Below are 20,158 nucleotides of genomic sequence, written 5' to 3'. Positions count from 1 at the left end.
GATCATCCCTAAGAAGATAACAGAAGATAAGCAGCCTGCAGCAATACCTGAGAACTCTTTGCAATCAGAAGCTTGAGAAAGTCACCAAGCAACTTAAATGAACTATAACAAATTATTCTCTCTAAATTTTCATTGTCATCCCCTACCTATTTCTCTTTCCATATTTGTTGCTATACTCTTTGCTGTAAGGCTGACCCAAGTTACTCCCACAGATTGGTGCCTCAGTCACAAACTCTTATTAGCCTTCCTCTACTTAATTAGTGTCAGGATGCCTAATTCTCCTTAGATGTATATGATCTGAGTTATGATTGCTGTCCCTGACTTGGAATAAGAAATTGTCAGTAACCTACCCTAACAAAATGAAATTTCTCCTACTGTTAATGCTGAGTTCTCTCATAAGAAGCAAAGTCCCTCCTCAATGTAATGATGACTGTTTCAGGACCTATCACTTGAGATCCTCCATTTCCCCTGCCTTGAATGGCCTAAAACAACTCCTAGGACAGGGAACTACACACAAGGCCTTCACCACATATACATACCAACATGCAAAATGTTATCAATCCTCCTCGCACTGTTCCCATGACAGAAAAACTTATTGTCAAGGAAGTATTAAAGCAAGACACTTTTGGCAGGGAACATCATGTCATGGAACCCCAGACAAACATGCCTGCTGGATGCAACAAACCCACTTTAGATTGTCTGATGGAAGGGGAGTCCAAGACCAGGCCCATAAGGAGGTAACCAACAGGAGGCACAAAATTCTATGACGCAGACTTCTGAAGTCTGCTCAGGAGATTTAAACTTCTAATGGGTCTTATGACTTTAACTCCTACTTATACCAGATTCTAAATTCAACCCATCACCTCCTCAACTTCTCTAACATTCAGTTAGCCAAGGACTGTTGGCTTTGTCTGCCTCTAACCCCCTTACATTATGAGGCTACCCCAGTTTCAGATAATGTAACCAATATGGCTATCACCCGCAACATATCGACAGATAACATAAATGTCACAATAGGGCCCATATTTACTGATATAAAATGAATAGGGTTGGCCTCCTTATGTTTTAAGGACCAACAGGGAACAACCCCCATAGGTAACTAACAACCAATGCAACCAGACTGAGATATACAATCAAACAGATAAAAACCAAGAGTCACCATGGTGCCTTCCCCCTGCAGGAATATTCTTTGTTTGTGGAACTAATGCTTATTTGTGCCCGTCTGCTAATCTGCACCTTTGCCTTCTTAACCCCCAAATAAATATTCTCCCCAACAACCAATCTCTTATAGTTAATTTGGCTGCACATACCCAGTCTAAACGAGCTATCCAAGCTATACCTCTACTAATTGGGTTGGTAATCACTGCAGAGTAAGTACTGGAGTTGGGGGAGTAGCCTCATCTATTTCCTTTTACCAAAACTCTCCCAAAATCTGACAGATGACATAGAAGAAGTTCCAAACTCCCTGGTAACCCTACAAGACCAGGTAGCCTCCTTAGCAGCAGTAGTATTACAAAATAGAAGAGGGTTAGACCTGTTAACTGCTGAGAAGGGGGGAATATGTCTCTTACTAAATGTGGAATGCTGCTTCTATGTTAACCAGTTAGGGATAGTTAGAGATATGGCCCAACAATTAAAGGAACAGATCATCAAACGAGGCAAGAATTAGCAGACTCATGGAACTCTTGGAGCAACATATGGAATTGGACATCCTGGCTCCTCTCTTTAGCTGATCCTCTCCTAATGCTTTTCATAGCCCTACTGTTTGGTCCTTGTATTCTTAATATGCTAACCAGATTTGACTCCTCTTTCCTAGAAGCTATATAACTCCAAATGATGCTTCAGTAGGACCATTCTAGCTGTCACTACTCTCTTTTGGATGGCGAAGAACCCTAGCTGTCACATTACGCCCTTCAACGTCCCTGTCCAGCAGGAAGAAGACAGAATGGTCTCTGTCCCCCTCCCACCTCCTGTGGCAGCAAAGGGTTCCCTGGCCCCCAAAACTGATTTTCTCTAAGTCTGCTAAAGCAGCTTGAAAATCAAGAGCAGGTAATGAGAAGGCAAATTGATAAAAAGCAGATAAAAAGGGGCAGCCAGATGTCGGAAGCCAGATACTCCCCTTGCATGCTTTTGGCTTTTGCAATCTTGCTCACCTCTTGTATCAGCCTGCAGCCAGGAACCAGAAGCTTGACTGTACTAGCCCTGCCCATCCAGAGAGCACATATGTATAAAAGATCAGTACAACCCGAGCCGGATGCTCAGCCTTTGGAGGTGACTTTGTTAGGCTGACACCAGTACGAAATAAACAGTCTTTTCTGATTCCTCGAGTGTGTGTCCTTGTCCCTTCCTGGGTGCTGTAACAATAGCTCAGCCAGGACCACCCCAGAAGCAGCTAAGAGCCCAGACCTTACTCACTGCCCTCACCTCAATGACTGGCAACATTTTGCTGAAATAACTCTTTGAAATCAAGGTTGAGTAGTAAGAAGAATAACTTGTGTTCCACTATGTCTTTTCAAATTATTTTCTCTGTCATTTCCTTACTCCATTTCTAATGCAGTTCCATGTTGTGGAGACACAGGGCAGCTACAAACAATTTCACAGAAAGAAAATTGAGGTCTGACTGTTGGCAGTTGGCCTGGGTCACAAATTTCTGGAGCAGAGATGTGGCTGGACTTTGTTTCTGGTTAAAAACTTTCTTCATTCCATCCCATGGTCTCCCTAGAATGCTTGCCATTACTTTATTGTCTTCAAAAGAACAGTAGAACCCCTAAGGTTCCCAGGTATTTAAATGTAAACTAGAACATCTGACAAGAGAATAAGAATCAAACCCTCTCTCAAAGAAATCCAGATAGCAGTTCCCTTACCTCCACCTTCTAGCTTCACACTTAATTCTATGGGTAATGTTGCTGATTAGCCAGCTTTCAATTAACTTTCAAAAGGAAAATGCTTCAACAGCATTTGTGGGAGTGAGTGGGAGGGAGGGCTAAGCTGGAGACTGGGGGGTGATTTCAAGAAGAACTGATATTTGTGCTCACTATTCATCTTATTTGGTCTCAACACATTTAATGCATCTGTATTCACTCTTCCTGGGATGCTTGAATAGATTCTAACAACTGATATAACAAATAGGTCAAGTGTGTGTACATATTTCCTGTAAGGGTATAGGTAGTTTCATTTAATTTATGATCATTTTTATTTCGTTGAAAGACTCAATGTCATAAGGTACTATTAACTTAAGTACTCAATGGTATAGATTCATTATATTGGAAATAATGGAGAGAGACAGTCTCTCGCAGATCACTATGGAGGACCCTTTATACTGGAATGACAGTTAGGCAAGGTGTCATGGAATGACACCATATAATGGGCCGTGATCTTGACATAATTATGCTTTATGGATTTTAAAGAGCTCTCCTTCCCTGGGGCCCACCATTAGCAGCTTTCTCAAGTACTTGGCCACATCAGAAGAGAATGATTCACTATTGGTTTCTGTAAAACACAGAAAGATAGACCAGCCAGAGCCCTCTGGCAATGGAGTGAAAAGGAATGACAGAGAGGCCACTGGCTCAGACTCCAAGTCATATATCTCCACCACTGACATTGGTCAGATTTTATAACTCCACTGAGATTATTCACTTACAAACTAGGGAAAAATAAAAGTATCTACCTCTTTAAGTTATATGAGGATTAAATAAGAAAATGGACACAGCACATAAGAAGTGTTCAGCAAATGTTAAACATTACCATTCTCATTATTTATTCTCCATATTTTAGCCTGCAAATCTCAGCATACATACTTGACAAGTTAAAAAAAAAAAAGGAAATTTACATTTTTCCCTAGGGGTAAAACAATGATTAACATGTTTCTCATCTTACAAAATTTTACAAAAAGTGAATATATTTCTAAATATTTGTACAATAGATATTTTTTTATTCAATCAGACAAATGAGCAAGATATCCACAAATGTTGCATGCCAACTGCTCATCAACTATCTCTACGGTTTATGATTTTGCTTCACTCTTTCCATCTTCTGTTTGTGTAATGTGCTTCACACTCGGAGCCAGGTGTTCCCCTGGCTTTTCTGCAGGTTTATATTTGGGCTGGATATCTTCCATTGGCTCCTCCAATAAAAGTTATGCCTTTTTTAGACATCCACTCACCATCCTCTCCACTCAGCTCTCTGATGAAGGATTGCAGGTTCCCACACCCTCTGCTTATCAGCAACAAAGCAAGGAAGGAGACTGAGGTCAGGTATTGAAAGGGCGGGCCTACGCCGGCCGACTCCATCTTGTTCTGTGTTCTTCACCTAGACCATGCCTCCTCCCCTTGAGTAACCTCCCGCTCACCCGTTCAAGCTTCCTGATCAAAACACGCCCAGCGACCTGCGTAACAGGACTCCGACCCTTCCCCAGGTAATCAGCTGAGGCCACAGCCATTACCTCACCAACTGCCTCTAGACCCCTATAAAACCTTTGTGCTTTTGAAACTCGCTCTCTCTCCCCGGTATCTCACCGCTGCATCAGTGCAGGTAGGGGATTGAGCTCGAGCTAGCTCGAATAAAGGCTCTTTTGCTTTTGCATCGGACTCAGCTCCCTGGTGGTCTTTGGGGATCACGAATTCTGGGCATAACAATATAAACCCCATGTCTCCATCACTTAGGCTGGACATTCCTCAGTAGAGGTACCACTCATCTCAAGGATAGCTACTCTGTAGAATTTCTCCTTCCATCTTCCTGTTAATTGCTCCCTCCTTTTCTCCTTTAGGATCTAGAGGTAAGAGCTTCCTGTGTATCTGGCCCCATTACTCTACACCTTATCCACACTTTTAAGTGGTCTCTTCTTGAATTATCTAATTATCTGTTTACTAACTGATACATTTTGCTTTGTCATGTGTCAACAAATTTCTAGTCCTATAATCATGATGCTTTGTTCTTCCCTTTCCATTTAATATGACCTCCTTTGTATTGATTAGCATTTTATAGGTGAAAATGACAAAAATCCAATTTAAACTCTTCTAATTACAATAATAATGATTAAGAAAATACATTCTTTAGACAAAAATCCAGGAGCTCAAACAACATGTCAAGGATTATTTCTCTCTCCATTTCTTATTCATGTCAGGATTATTTCTCTCTCCATTTCTTATTCTTTCTTTCCTCACTAATGGATTCTCCTAAAGCAAGTTTACCCATATGGTATCAAAGATGACCACCAATAGCTATGTACTTAACACCATGGTAACAAGACTAATTTTAGTTTTTGTTTTTGTTTTTTTTTTAAGTGCTTCTTACCCAGAGAATCCAGCAAAAGACATGGGAACGTCCTGATTGGCTTATCTTGGGCCACATTGAGAGACTAAGAGAAAAATTACCAGGTGTACTCACAACTGCAAAGAAAAGACCTCCCCCCCCCCCCCCCCCCCCGCCGTTCCCGGAACCAGCCAGGGCGTGCCCAGTTGTGGTCTGACCTAAAGGCAGGAACCAATCAAGTTCTGCTGAGTGGTTTGAAAAAAAGGCGGGAACCAATCAAGTTCTGCTGAGTGTTCAAATTTAAATGTCAACCAATAACAGCTCTGTAACTGCAAAAAAATCCCTAACTTGTTTGTGCCTGTCTATAAAAGAAGCTGTAAGATCCTTGCTCGGGGCCTCTTAGCGTCACCGGCAACGAGTGCGCAGAGGACCGGGTTCGAACCTGCAATAAACGACCCTTGCCACTTGGCTTTGACTCTGGACTCTGGTGGATTGTTTTTGGGGGGTCTCTCGAATCAGGGCATATCATTTGGGGGCTCGCCCGGGATCCCCCCAAACCCACCAGACCCCAAGTCAACGGGTCGTCCCTGAGACCGATCGGTAAGTGAGCCGGCTCTGTCCGTTTCTGTTTGTCTGTTCGTTTCTGGCTCTCCCGCGTGGGATCTGTATCGGTGACTGACACAGCCCTGGCGGACGCGCTATAGAGCAGTTGGTCAGGTCCAGTAGGAGACGTCCACTGGCACCCATCTGGGGCACCTTTTTGGGCCCATCGGAATTTTTCTGTTCTGGTGGCAGACACCCGAAACGCGCTAGCGATCTAAGTGTTGTGTTCTCTATTCTATAACCTTTAAGTGTTAAACTCCTTCTCTTTCACAGGTGACCTGGCCTGGCCCAGCCAGAAATCCTCATAACTTTACTGTTTCTCCTTTTGATACTTTCCTCCACCTCCAGCATACAGATGGGCCAATCTCAAAGCACTCCTCTTTCTCTCCTCATTGCTAACTTCAGGGATGTTAGAACCAGAGGACAGAATTTGAGTTTAGACATCTGGCGGGGAAAATTAATAACCCTCTGCTGCTCCGAATGGCCAACCTTCAGCGTTGGATGGCCAACCGAAGGAACTTTCTGCCTCCCTATAATTGCTAAGGTGAAATCAAAGATTTTTCTACCGGGTTGCGAGGGACACCCGGATCAGATTCCCTACATTCTTGTATGGCGGAGTTTAGTGGAAAATCCACCCCCTTGGTTGGCCCCCTTCCTATCCTCGGGAACGTGTAAGGTCCTTGCCATGCGGCCTGCAGATCCCCCAAAATCAAGGACGCCAGTCGCGCCCTTGTATCCCATATTGCCCGATAGTCAGGACCTACTACCCCTAGACCCTCCACCCTATCATCCCCTCCCCTCATACCCCAAGCTCTGCCCGCAGCAGCCGCCCCACCAGTCGCCCCGCTAGTTGCCCCCCCAGGGGAACCAGGAGGATGGGAAGTGGCAGCTGCTCCGGGCCCCATTGAAAACGAAACCAACCCCGAGGGGCCAGCCGGCCGAACCCGCAGGCGCACCCAGCGTGAGCCAAACCCTTGCCTCCCCGACTCCACTGTGGCCCTACCCCTGTGGGAAATAGGACCCCCAGATGAAACAGGCAACCCTCGACTCCAGTATTGGCCCTTTTCCACCAGTGACCTTTACAACTGGAAAACACAGAACGCTCGATTCTCTGATAACCCTAAAGACCTAATAGCTCTTTTAGACAGTGTCATGTTCACCCACCAGCCCACCTGGGACGACTGTCAGCAGCTCCTCTGCATCCTGTTCACTACAGAGGAGCGAGAGAGGATCCAATTAGAAGCAAGAAAGCTGGTTCCCAGAGACGACGGTAGGCCGACATCTAACCCTGACCTCATTAATGCGGCTTTCCCCCTAACCAGACCTCCACAGGACGAATGGGACTACAACACGGCAGAAGGTAGGGAAAGGCTACTCATTTATCGCCAGACTCTGATGGCGGGTCTCCGGGCTGCAGCTCGCAAGCCCACCAATTTGGCTAAGGTATATTCGGTCATACAGGGAAAGGCAGAGAGTCCAGCTGCTTACTTAGATTAATGGAAGCCTTTAGGCAGTTTACCGCCATGGATCCAGAAGTCCCTGAGAACCAGGCTGTTGTCGTTATGTCCTTTGTAAATCAAGCAGCTCCTGACATTAAGAAAAAAACTCCAAAGGCTAGAGGGATTTAGAAAGTAAACAGATCCAGGATCTGCTCCGTATAGCACAACGGGTCTACAACAACAGGGTCGCCCCAGAAGAGAGACAGATCAAGGCCACAGAGAAAATGACTCAAGTCCTGGCTGCTATAGTCCAGAAAGAACAGCCACCCCCAGAAGGCACTCAAACAACACGCCCTCCCAGGCGGCACTTAGATAAAGATCAATGCCCCTATTGTAAAGAAAAAGGCCATAGGATAGGAGAATGCCCCAAGAAGAAACAACCCCGCCCCAGCCAAGGACAATGGCAGCCTAAAATAGCCCCCATACTGTTTACCCAAGATACAGAATAGGGAGGACGGGGTTCGGATCCCCTCCCCGAACTTAGGGTAACGTTGCAAGTGGAGGGGACCCTGGTCCAGTTCCTAGTAGATACCGGGGCACAGCACTCAGTTCTGGTCAAGCCCCATGGAAAAGTATCTGAAAAATCATCCTGGGTACAAGGGGCCACCGGAATAAAGAAGTACCCCTGGACAACTCAGAGGACTGTGGACTTAGGAACTGGGAAGGTAACCCACTCCTTCCTGGTCATTCCCGACAGCCCCTGCCCCCTGTTGGGGAGGGATTTGCTTACCAAAATGGGGGCCCAAATTCATTTCCAACCGGGGGGACCCACAGTGACTGACTTCCACAACCAACCCATATCTGTACTCACTGTGAAACTAGAAGATGAATATAGGCTCCATCAGGAACCCACTCCTCTGGATCAGGGCATCGAGCCCTGGCTTCAACGCTTCCCAGACGCATGGGCAGAAACGGGTGGTATGGGGTTAGCAAAACATCGCCCAACCCTATTTATAGAGGTCAAGCCCGGGACAGACCCCGTCCATGTGCGCCAATACCCTATGCCCACGGAAGCCAAAAATGGCATCACACCGCATATCCGCCGCCTCCTTGACTTCGGGGTACTATGCACCTGCCACTCAGCATGGAATACCCCCCTGCTGCCCATGCACAAACCCAACAGCAGGGAATACAGACCAGTGCAGGACCTGAGAGAAGTCAATAAGCAGGTGATGGACATACATCCAATCGTTCCTAACCCCTATACTCTCCTGAGTGCCCTCAGCCCAGAAAAACAATGGTACACTGTTCTGGATCTAAAAGATGCTTTTTTCAGCCTACCACTAGCGCCTAAAAGTCAAGAGCTATTTGCATTCGAGTGGACAGATCCAGACAGGGGCATAAATGGCCAGCTCACTTGGACCAGACTGCCACAAGGATTCAAGAACTCTCCGACCCTGTTCGACGAGGCTCTACACTAAGATTTAAGTGAGTACAGACAACAACACCCTAATATAACTCTCCTACAGTATGTTAATGATCTCTTAATAGCTGCCGAGACACCCGAAGCCTGCATCCAGGGAACCGAAGGTCTCCTGCGAACTCTGGGAACCTTAGGCTACCATGCCTCAGCAAAGAAGGCTCAGATCTACAAGTCAGAGGTAACTTACCTGGGTTACTTACTGAGAGGGGGGCAACGCTGGCTAACGGATGCCCGGAAGGAGACTGTCCTTCGTATTCCCAGACCACAGACACCACGACAGGTGAGGGAATTCCTAGGGTCGGCTGGGCTCTGCAGACTATGGATACCAGGGTTTGCTGAATTAGCAAAACCTTTATAGCAGGCAACAAAAGATCAACAGCCCTTTAGTTGGACGGAAGAAGCCGAACAGACCTTCCAACAAATTAAAACTGCTCTGCTATCAGCACCTGCCCTGAGACTCCCCGATGTCTCCAAACCCTTCTACCTATATGTAGATGAAAACCGGGGCAGAGCCAAGGCGGTGCTAACCCAGCATTTGGGCCCTTGGTGCAGGCCAGTAGCCTATCTAAAAAGCTAGATCCAGTGGCCGCCAGATGGCCACCCTGTCTCCAGATGATTGCAGCCACTGCCCTAATGGTAAAGGACGCTGATAAGCTGACCATGGGCCAAGAGCTACAAGTCACCACCCCGCATGCCATCGAAGGCATCCTCAAGCAGCCGCCTGACTGATGGCTGAGCAATGCCCGACTCACTCATTACCAGGGACTGCTGTTGAACCCCCTCAAGGTCATCTTCACCCCCCCAACGGCCCTGAACCCAGCATCACTGCTGCCAGACCCAGACATGGGAACCCCACTTCATGACTGCGCTGACATACTGGCTCAAGTTTATGGGGTCCGGGAGGACTTGCAGGACCAACCATTATCGGATGCAGACGCCATCTGGTTTACCGACGGAAGCAGCTTCATTCACCAAGGACAAAGGTATGCGGGGGCAGCCGTAACTTCAGAAACCGAGGTGATTTGGGCAGAAGCCCTACCCGCCGGAACCTCGGCCCAGAAGACTGAACTAATAGCCTTAACCCAGGCCCTAAAATTAGGGAGAGACCGCAAGCTAACCATGTACACTGATAGCCGATATGCCTTTGCCACCGCTCATGTACATGGGGTGATATACAGAGAACGGGGGCTCCTCACAGCTGAAGAGAAAGACATCAAAAATAAAGAAGAGATTCTAGCCCTGCTAGCAGCCTTATGGGAACCCAAAAAGCTAGCGATTGTGCATTGCCCAGGACACCAGAAGACAACCGACCCAGTTTCCCGGGGCAACAATTTGGCCGATCAGACTGCAAAAAACATAGCTCAGCCCCCAGCGCAATTGCTGACCCTACAGCTGCCAGACCCCAGACCCTGGGAATTGCCCCCCAGCCCTGAGTATTCAGAAAGCGACATTCAATGGATGAGTAAACTTCCCATGACCCGAATCAAAGATGGCTGGTGGAGAGACTCCAAAAGCAGCATTATACTCCCAGATAAACTAGGATGGCAAGTTCTAGAGCAGATCCATAGCAGCACCCACTTAGGTTCCTGGCGAATGTTGGACTTACTGAGACAGACTGGACTAAAAATCAGAAATGTCTCTGATAAGGTCGATCAAGTAGTCACTAAATGTACAGTGTGCCAACTCAACAATGCGAGTACAATCCTCAGACAACAGGGGTAAGACAAAGAGGGAGCAGACCGGGGACCTATTGGGAAGTAGATTTCACTGAGGTAAAACCAGGAAAATATGGATATAAGTATTTGCTAGTTTTTATAGATACCTTTTCAGGATGGACTGAAGCCTTTCCAACCAAGAATGAAACGGCACAGATTGTAGCCAAAAAGATCCTAGAAGAAATCCTGACCAGGTATGGTTTTCCAGTAATGATAGGGTCAGACAATTTGTCTCTAAGGTAAGACAGGGACTGGCTTCCATACTTGGGGCTGATTGGAAATTACATTGTGCATACCGACCCCAAAGCTCAGGACAGGTAGAGAGAATGAACAGAATATTAAAGGAGACCCTAACCAAATTGACCATGGAGACTGGCGCTAATTGGGTGGTCCTTCTCCCCCACGCTCTGTTCAGGGTGCGTAATTCCCCATACAAACTGGGACTCACACCCTATGAAATAATACATGGTAGACCACCCCCCATCATCCCTAACCTAAAAGATAACCTTGTCAAAGCTGAGAACGATAATAGTCTTGAATTCTTGTTCTCCCTACAAGCCTTGCAGAGGGTCCATAAAGATGTATGGCCCAAATTAAAGGAACTCTATGAGACTGGACCCCCGCCTATTCCTCATCAATTCCAGCCAGGGGATTGGGTCCTTGTCAAACGTCATCGGCAGGGAACTCTGGAGCCCAGGTGGAAAGGACCCTTCCAGGTCATCCTGACAATGCCTACTGCCATCAAAGTAGATGGAATCGCCACCTGGATCCATTTCGCCCACGCCAAACCAGTGGACCCGTTCTCAGACCTCATCAGTCCTTCAAAGACAACCTGGACTGTTGATCGGACTAAGGACAATCCTTTAAAATTGACCCTACGCCGCCAACGGACTGAGCCGTAACTATGGTACTTGCCCTCCTCTTGATTGTTCTGCAAATTCTGTCTGTAAATCCAAACCCCCACAACCCCTATAATTTGACATGGGAAATTACTAATTTAGAGACTTATGAATTCTACAACAAAACCCTAGGAACTGCCCCATTAAATACCTGGTGGTCAGATTTATATTTTAATTAAAAAAAAATTAGTCCATTAGAAAAAATGGAAGGAGGTAAATGGAGGCAACTGCAAAGGAGGGTATCAATAAGTAGAAATGGATTTTATGCATGTCCGGGATTTATGACAGGGGCGATGAGGCGCACATGTGGAGGGTTTGAAACCCTCTATTGCACAGCCTGGAGTTGTGTCACCTCCAATGATGGGGAATAAAGTGGGAAGTAAAACATCAATTTATTGAAATGCCCTATGTCTGACCATGTACCCGCACCAGGTATGATGAAAACTGTAACCTTATTCGTGTAAGATTTACAGAGGAGGGGAAAAACGACAGGCGGTGGGTCTCAGGACTCATTTGGGGACTCTACTTATATCAATATCCCCTCTTTGGGACTGCCATTCAAATAAAATTAAAAGTCTCCCCTCTTGTACAACCGGTGGGGCCAAATCAGGTATTAGGAAAAAAAAAAAAAAAGAAAAGAAAAAAAAAGAGACGAGCCTATCCCCAGGCAGACCCCCACTACTCCCTCCATCAGGACCCCCGTCCTTATCCCAGGAGTAAAAGCACAAGCTGTCCAAAAAAAAATCAGAACCCAGAAGGTATAGACTCCCTATGGAAATTGCCAACAGCAGCATATGAGGCCTTAAACCGATTGGACCCTGAGGCAACAAGGGCCTGCTGGCTATGTTATGATATAAAACCCCCCTTCTACGAAACCATAGGTCTAGCTGCCCCTTTTTCACAGTCAGGAGAAGAGTCGCCAGCAGCTTGCAAGTGGAATCGAAAGGGCCCCGGCCTCACACTGCAAGCCGTCACTGGCAATGGGACTTGTATAGGAAAAGTCCCCTCTAGCCATATCCAGCTCTGTGCCCCAACTAATTACTCGATAGATGAATCTAAATGGATAATTCCAGCTCCTGACAGTTGGTGGATTTGTTCTAAGACAGGGCTCACCCCATGTGTTAGCAGAGATGTTTTTAATTTGTCACCCGAATATTGTATCATAGTATTAATATTTCCAAGGGTTATTTACCACCGAGAAAATGTTGTATATGATCTGTGGACAGAAGGGATGGAAGCAAGAGAGTCAATAAGAACAAAACGGGAACCCTTTATGGCCATAACCTTGGCCACCTTGTTTGGCCTCGGTACCATAGGGGCAGGAACAGGGATCTCATCACTAGCCATCCAGCACCGGGGGTTCAATAGCCTAAGGGCAGCCATTGATGAGGATATAGCCAGACTTGAGGACTCAATCTCGCACCTCGAAAAATCTCTGACCTCCCTTTCTGAAGTGGTCCTACAGAACCGAAGGGGGCTAGATCTAATCTTCCTCCAACAAGGAGGTTTATGTGCAGCCTTAAGAGAATGTTGTTTTTATGCTGACCACACCGGGGTAGTCCGAGAGTCCATGGCTAAAGTTAGAGAAGACCTGGCCAAATGGAAGCGTGAACGAGAACAACAACAAGGCTAGTTTGAGTCTTGGTTCAATCAGTCCCCATGGCTAGCCACCCTGCTTTCTGCTCTAGCTGGGCCCCTTATACTCCTCCTTCTCCTCACCTTCGGGCCTTATATTATTAATAAACTAGTTGCCTTTATCAAAGACCGAGTTAACACGATCCAACTGATGGTCCTTAGGACCCAATATCAACCCGTCATTACCGAAACATTTGAGTCAGACACATAAAATCCAAGATTGGCTCTTAAGGCACCAAAGAGAGGGGGGAATGAGAGACTAAGAGAAAAATTACCAGGTGTACTCACAACTGCAAAGAAAGACCTTCCACACACTCCCCCCACCCCCCACCGTTCCAGGAACCAGCCAGGGCGTGCCCAGTTGTGGTCTGACCTAAAGGCGAGAACCAATCAAGTTCTGCTGAGTGGTTTGAAATAAAGACAGGAACCAGTCAAGTTCTGCTGAGTGTTCAAATTTAAATGTCAACCAATAACAGCTCTGTAACCGCAAAAAAAAAAAAAAAACCCCTAACTTGTTTGTGCCTGTCTATAAAAGAAGCTGTAAGATCCTTGCTCGGAGTCTCTTAGCGTCACTGGCAAGGAGTGCGCGGAGGACCGGGTTCGAACCTGCAATAAACGATCCTTGCCGCTTGGCTTTGACTCAGGACTCTGGACTCTGGTGGTTTGTTTTCGGGGGGTCTCTCGAATCGGGGCATATCAACATGACCAGTGATCGTACTCTGATTGGCCAGGTGGGAGTCAAATGGCAAGAGATATAGAAAGCATCTGCTGAATCACAAAGACTGAGAGTAAAGGAGAAGAGGTAGAATTCTAAATATATGCTAGTCTGCAAAAATAAATGCATATAACCATAAAGCTATAAACTCTTGATAACTCTGACTTCACCAAATGACCCCAAAACTCCTCAGAAATAGTGTATACAAAAACTGCATGGAAAGTCTCATCATCCTCACACTTTTCTCTTAGGCAAGAGCTTCCCCTTTGTCCTGCACAAAAAAAGAACACCACCAAAGAACCATCCTTCAGGCAAGCACAGAGAAACCAAGAGAATTACATTTCTCACATCACACAGCAAGACGCTGGGTAAATTTGAATACACAGATGGATTCTGCCTATCCACATCAGAATGGTACCCTTTCAGGACCAATTTATATAACTGGTCTATAGGACCAATAGGACTAACTAATATAGCTCATCCTGGTCTCCACCATACTTCCTGGGAGGAAGGCTTGGGAAGCAAGAATGGTGGAAAAAGAAACATTTACTGCAATAAGCCTTTGGAGGAAAAGAATCTTTTTAAAAGACAAGAGTTAAGTTTATAGTCTCAATTACAAAAATCAAAGGACATAGGGAATAAAACTTTAGTGATCACCAAAAACAAAATTACCTTCCAGGGACCATGTGACCAAGTGACCAAGATTCATGGGATCATGATGCTGGCCAGCCATTGTGCAGCTTCCAGGGTACAATGCAGTGGAAGCCAGCCAGAATCCCTGCCTTTGCTGAGTTTATAGGCAGAAAATTAAGCAGGCATAAAGTGGGATAAGCAAAATGATAGGGGACACACAGGTGGTATGAGAACACAAAAGAGGGGCATCTAACTTAAGATGGAGGAATCAGTGAAGGCTTCTCAAAGGAAATGATGCTTAGGCCAACACCTAAAGGGGGAGGAAGGATTCAGCAGCAGGCACCGAGTTCTGTTAGGAAGAAAGATCAGGGAGCATAGGGAAAATTAATATCCCAGCATTTCTTCATTTATTCAACAAATGTTGACTGAGGGCCACATCAAGAGTGCAGTAGTGAACAGACCAGATACCTTCAGAGAGAGTTCATGGAAAATAATAAGGAATTCAAAAATAAAAAGTTCAATTACAGATTGTAGTGAATCCTACAAGATTAGAGAGAGAGAATATGGAGAGGAGGGTGGGACTATATATTAAGATAGTGATCAGGGAACATTTGAGGTAAAGCCTGAAAGGATGAAAACCAGTCCTTTCAGAGCTATGGGAAGAGCATGCTGGAAAGAGGAAGCAGCAGGGCATGCCAAGAGGGCTTGGTCTATGTCTATGTGAAGAACAGAGAATAGACCAAGTTGAAGACTAGAAAGAAGGCCATTGTATGTAGAATGTAGGGGGCAGAGAAGAGAGTGGCTTGAGGTAAGATGGATAGATAGGCTGATCTAATGCGGGCCCAGGCGGGCCAAGGTAGGGGTTTCAGTCCAAGTTCCTGAGGAGCCATTGGAATGCTTTGAGGAGTTACATGACCCACTTTAGCCTTTAGACAGATTGCTGTACCTTCTTAATGGAGAAAGAATTGTAGAAAGATCCATTAGGATGTCATCTTAGTGGCCCAGGTGAGAAATGGCAGTGCTGTTGTTATGCCCAGAATTCGTGATCCCCAAAGACCACTAGGGAGCCGAGTCCGATGCAAAAGCAAAGAGCCTTTATTCGAGCTAGCTCAAGCTCAATCCCCTACCTGCACCGACGCAGCGGTGAGATACCAGGGAAAGAGAGCGAGTTTCAAAAGGACAAAGGTTTTATTGGGGCCTAGGGGCAGTTGGTGAGGTAATGGCTGTGGCCTCAGCCAATTGGCTGGGGAAGGGTCCTGGGGAAGGGTCCAAGTCCTGTTAGGCAGGTGAGGGGGGGTTACTCAAGGGGAGGAGGTGTGGTCAAGGTGAAGGACACAGAACAAGATGGAGTCGGCTGGCGTAGGCCCGCCCTTTCACTGTGAACATGATTGGTGGGAGAAAAAGAAATGGAGGGATTTGAAATATATTACATAGGTAGAACCAGTAACACCAGCACAATTTGGTGAGAGAAATGGAAAAATTAAACAAAAAAATCCTTTGCTGGTTTTAGATATGGCATGAATGGTGTTGAGGGACGAGGCAGGAGAGGCGTGCAAAAGCCAAATCATAAAGCTCCTTAGAATTTCTATTAAAGAATTGCATGCTCATGAGGGCAATGGGGAATCCTCATAGTCATGAGGTTTTGGGGTGATGGTAGGTGGTCCAGAGTCAATGGCCAAGAAAAAATTCTTAAAGATGTTTTTGGTGCGGAAAAGGTGATTTTATTAAAGCACCAGGACAGAACCCAGGCAGAAAGAGCTGCACTGAGGTTGTGAAGAAAGGCTGGTTTTACACTATGGAGTTGGGGAAGTAGTCAAAAGGGAGGCCTCCAGAGGGACTTTGATATGCTAAAGAGGACTGACTCCTAAGATACCTGAGGCCTTGCTATTGTCAAGCTAAGGTTGTTTTCCCTCTAGTAAGGCATTAACATTAGGACAGTAGGGGGTTCCTGGAGAAATGTTATACTCTATATTTGCTTCAAGTATTTGTCAATGGGCTGCAGATTATGAGGAAATTTAATTTTATCTGCCATTTCCTTCTCGCCTTTGTTCCCCATATCACTATTGAGGGGTGATGTGGGGCTCCAGGAAACTGGGTCTACAGGTTTCTGGAGATTAGGCTATTTATAAAATTGCCTTTTTCTTGTAATGTATAATATATTAGTAAACTGATGGAGACCCATGTCCTGTATGACTGTGATCTCTATCAGTTAGCCATTTGTTTTCTTTCTTCTCCTTTGTCCTTGGGCAGTCAAGAGTGCCTGAGGAATATCAGACAAATCCCACCTAGGGGCGGGGAGTGTGCTAGCTTGTATTTTGCCCTCAGCCTGCCTCAAGCTCCCTCATCACTTGAACACTTTGAAAAGATTATTTCATTGTTCTTATTGTGGTTGTTTTAGACATAGTGTTCTGGAGATCTTACTAGAAAGGGGCAGGAATGGTGAGAAGAGGAAAACTGGGGCAAGGGGTGTTGATGTGCTAATGCAGACAGGGGCAGTGGTGCCCTTTGGAATTCAGTGTGTGTGTTCTTGTTTTCTCCTCTTCTGACAGTAGAACATATGAAGTATATTTAGCACCTGAGAACCTGCTCTATGGTTCATATGGTTTCCATTTGGGGACTAAGGGTGGAGGTATGTCCTTGCAATGTCTGCACCCCCACCCCCACAACCTACAGACTACAGAATTCCACCTCCTAGCAAGCCACACATGACTCCACTTTCCTACCTAGGCTGACAGTATTTAAACTCCCCCAGGAAACACCAAGAAAAAGATCAAGCAGGGCAAGATATTACAGGAGGGGAGCAATGCTAATTTATGTTAATTTCAAGTTTCAATTCCTTATTGTATTTTTCTTAACAAGTGAATTTCTCTTTCAAAAAATCACATTAATTAAATACTGTACTTCTGCTCCCAGCAGTCTAATTATCACAACCATGTAATCTGCTAAAAGAGCTGGATTAAAATGTTTGATTTTAACACATGGTTTTCTAGGACAGTTTCCTAAGTGCCCAACATTTGCTAATTGAAAGGAAAAACTATGACCATTACTTCTGGCCTAAATGCTGCCAGAAAATAAGAGCCACATCATCCCTTCCTATGCCCTATCCATCCCATTCTTCCCTCCGTCAATACTGAGGGGTTTGCAGAGTTTGTTTTGAAACTCCACAGCACTGACACCAGCACCAAGCCCCAGTACTAGCTATCTCATGCTTTTATGTCCTGCACAATGTAGAGGTTAGGGAACATGCAAATTAGAATCTTGGCTTTGTTACTTATCTGTCCAGGCTTTAATTACCTCAGAGTTGGTATTTCATATGCATTAAAATATTCACACATTTAGCATTTGGAACATAGAGCTCTAGAAGTGTTTGCTATTATTATTATCATTAATATTATTATTACTAAACTTCTGCTACTGTCCAAGGCCTTCTCAGGGGAGGTTTTGATTGGTCCTTTGCACCATGGTATACATTTTAGACAATGGTTCATTCTCTCAGAGGAATTTGCAATAAAGTGCTAGTCTTAATAACTGTAAAACAAAAAGAAATTTCAGGCTGAAGGGAGGGGTCAAGGCCCCACAGGAGTTTTTATCCCTGAGGGAAGCTTCCTAAGTGAACTATGCCTGCCTGGGCCCTCAGCACAGAGCAAGTCTGGTCTCAGAGGAGCCAACCTGTAATGGGGTCCCCTGATGAGCCAACTGTACTGAGGCACCAGCAAAGCAGGGACTCTGTGGCAGAAAGGGTGAGAGAAATGCTCCATTCCCATTGATTTTTGCCATCAGAAGATCCAGGAGGGAGCTGTTTAATTTCAGCATGCATGTATATTTGTGCCATCTGGGGACACACACACACATACACACACACACACACATGCACAAACTTGGCCTTGAGCAAAGGCACTCAGAAGAGGAGGAATATTTGTGGGCTGTGAACATGTGAATAGACAAGAACAACCTCTTATTCATCCAACATTCCAGAGTGCAGCAGAAAGTGTTTCCACTCAGGGCACTAAAAAGTTTGCCACTCCTGGAGTCTGAAGAAAGATGGGTAGGGGTAGGGCAAAAGGCCCTATCCCTGAGTGGGAGGCCAGGCCAGCCAGGGATGGTGGATTCCAATTAGGCACCAAGGCAGCTGCAAAACCCTAGATCAGAGCAGAAAAAATGTAGAGACAGAAAGTTAGGTGCTTTTATGTTAATGAACCCAAGCCATGTTGGATCACTGTTTAGAAAAATGATTTGGTTTTTCTTTCTTTCTTTTTTTTCCATTCAATCAGTGATTTAATTATGAGAAAAGTGAATAGTGTTAAAGATGCAAAGGCACCAATCGTCCAGGAGGCCTGAAAGGGTAAATACAATTATACATTGTAATGAAACCAAGCAGAGTGCCTTCCAGCCGCTGGTTCAAAGCACTCAGCTATGATTTTGGAGAAGCATAAACAATACAAAAACCAATAATTGCTGTGTCAGTCACAGCATCCGTGCAGAATACCAAGTACGGCTCCAAGCCTCCGGCTTCCTGGTGTTGAAAGGGGGCATACAGAAACACTGTCTGCTGGGAAAACCCTAGGGACCAGGCAGTTATTTGTCTCTAGCACCTTCAGGACCTCTTCCCAGATCTCCATCACCCTCCCAACCCCCACAGAGGTACTGGCAATCACAACCCACCCCAATCTATTTGTTACCAAACACAGAACTCAGAATTTGCAGGCAACAACAGGCTGAGAGCAGGTCTTGCTTTTTCAACTGCATCCAAGCAGTCCAACCAATGGTTTCATGGATGTCATTCTCCCTAAAACAGCACTATCTGATAGAAATACAATGTGAGCCACATATGTAATTTTTAATCTTCTAGTAGCTATATTAAAACAATAAAAAGAAATAGATGAAATTAATTGTAATAGTATATTTTAACTCAAATCATCCAAAATACCATAATTTCAACATATAATCAATATAAAAAAGTATTGATGATATATTGGGCATTTTTTTGTACTAAGTATTTGAAATCAGGTGTGTGTTTTAGGTTTATAGTACATCTCAATCAGACTAACCATATTTCAAGTGCTCAGTAGCCACATGTAGCTAATGGTGCAGCTTATCTCAGGGTACAAAACAAACCAATGATCCCTTGAGGTACCTTGCACCTTGGGTTCTGTGAGCCTGGAACCTGCCTCTCACCCTTATGTGGAGGAGAACCCTACCTGTTTCTTAAGGTCTGAAGACCAGCACCTTGAACCACCCTCATCTGTCGAGCAGCTGTACTGAGGCCTCTCCAGGCTAGAGAGAAAATAGCCCAGAGGGCCCAAGTTGGCCACTGCAACTTGCTCAGGTTGGAAAAAAAAGCTGTAGAAGTTGTCTCTGAACAATGGCATTGACCAAAAACCCACAGGATGGTCAACAGAGATTCACGATCCTAGAGGCTGGGGAAAAGGAAGGTCAGTGGCTATCTTCCAGTAACTCTGGTGATAAGAGGCAGGGATCCATGAGATTCTGTGGCAGGCAGCCTGTGTGTCCATTTGCCCACCAAGATTCTACCCAAAACACTTTGGGTATGATATTCACATTGCAAATGGAATCTTGATATCTGGGCCCAGCAGGCCTTTCTGAGGTACTGGAGAAAGTGCAGCTGCTCTCCACCCCCACTCTGTCAGGCAACAGAGGGGCTGTGTCAGCCCTGCTTGCAGACTGTTTGAAATGCAGCTCTGCCTGCCTCTGCTCCCTTGTAGACACTCTACAAAGAGGCCCCACTGAGCACTTTAATTTCCAGTGGTGATAATAACTGAAATTGG

General features: G+C 45.5%; 1 protein-coding gene across 1 annotated transcript; it reads left to right on the top strand.

The window, feature by feature from the left end:
- The first annotated feature begins 543 nt into the window (after nt 1-543).
- LOC113595236 (uncharacterized) lies at nt 544-11,565 on the top strand. Its single transcript, XM_053210092.1, is given in 10 exon segments — nt 544-737; nt 2,166-2,271; nt 3,408-3,603; nt 4,766-4,774; nt 5,770-5,850; nt 6,665-7,213; nt 8,844-9,338; nt 9,341-10,492; nt 10,495-10,713; nt 10,716-11,565. Coding segments are annotated over 10 exon segments (3,678 nt in total). The 3' UTR covers nt 11,393-11,565.
- Nucleotides 11,566-20,158: the final 8,593 nt, after the last annotated feature.

This window comes from Acinonyx jubatus, chromosome E2 (genome assembly GCF_027475565.1).
Source record: "Acinonyx jubatus isolate Ajub_Pintada_27869175 chromosome E2, VMU_Ajub_asm_v1.0, whole genome shotgun sequence".
Lineage (NCBI taxonomy): Eukaryota > Metazoa > Chordata > Mammalia > Carnivora > Felidae > Acinonyx > Acinonyx jubatus.
Note: the sequence above shows the minus strand (reverse complement) of the source record. Positions and strands in the feature narration are given on the sequence as shown.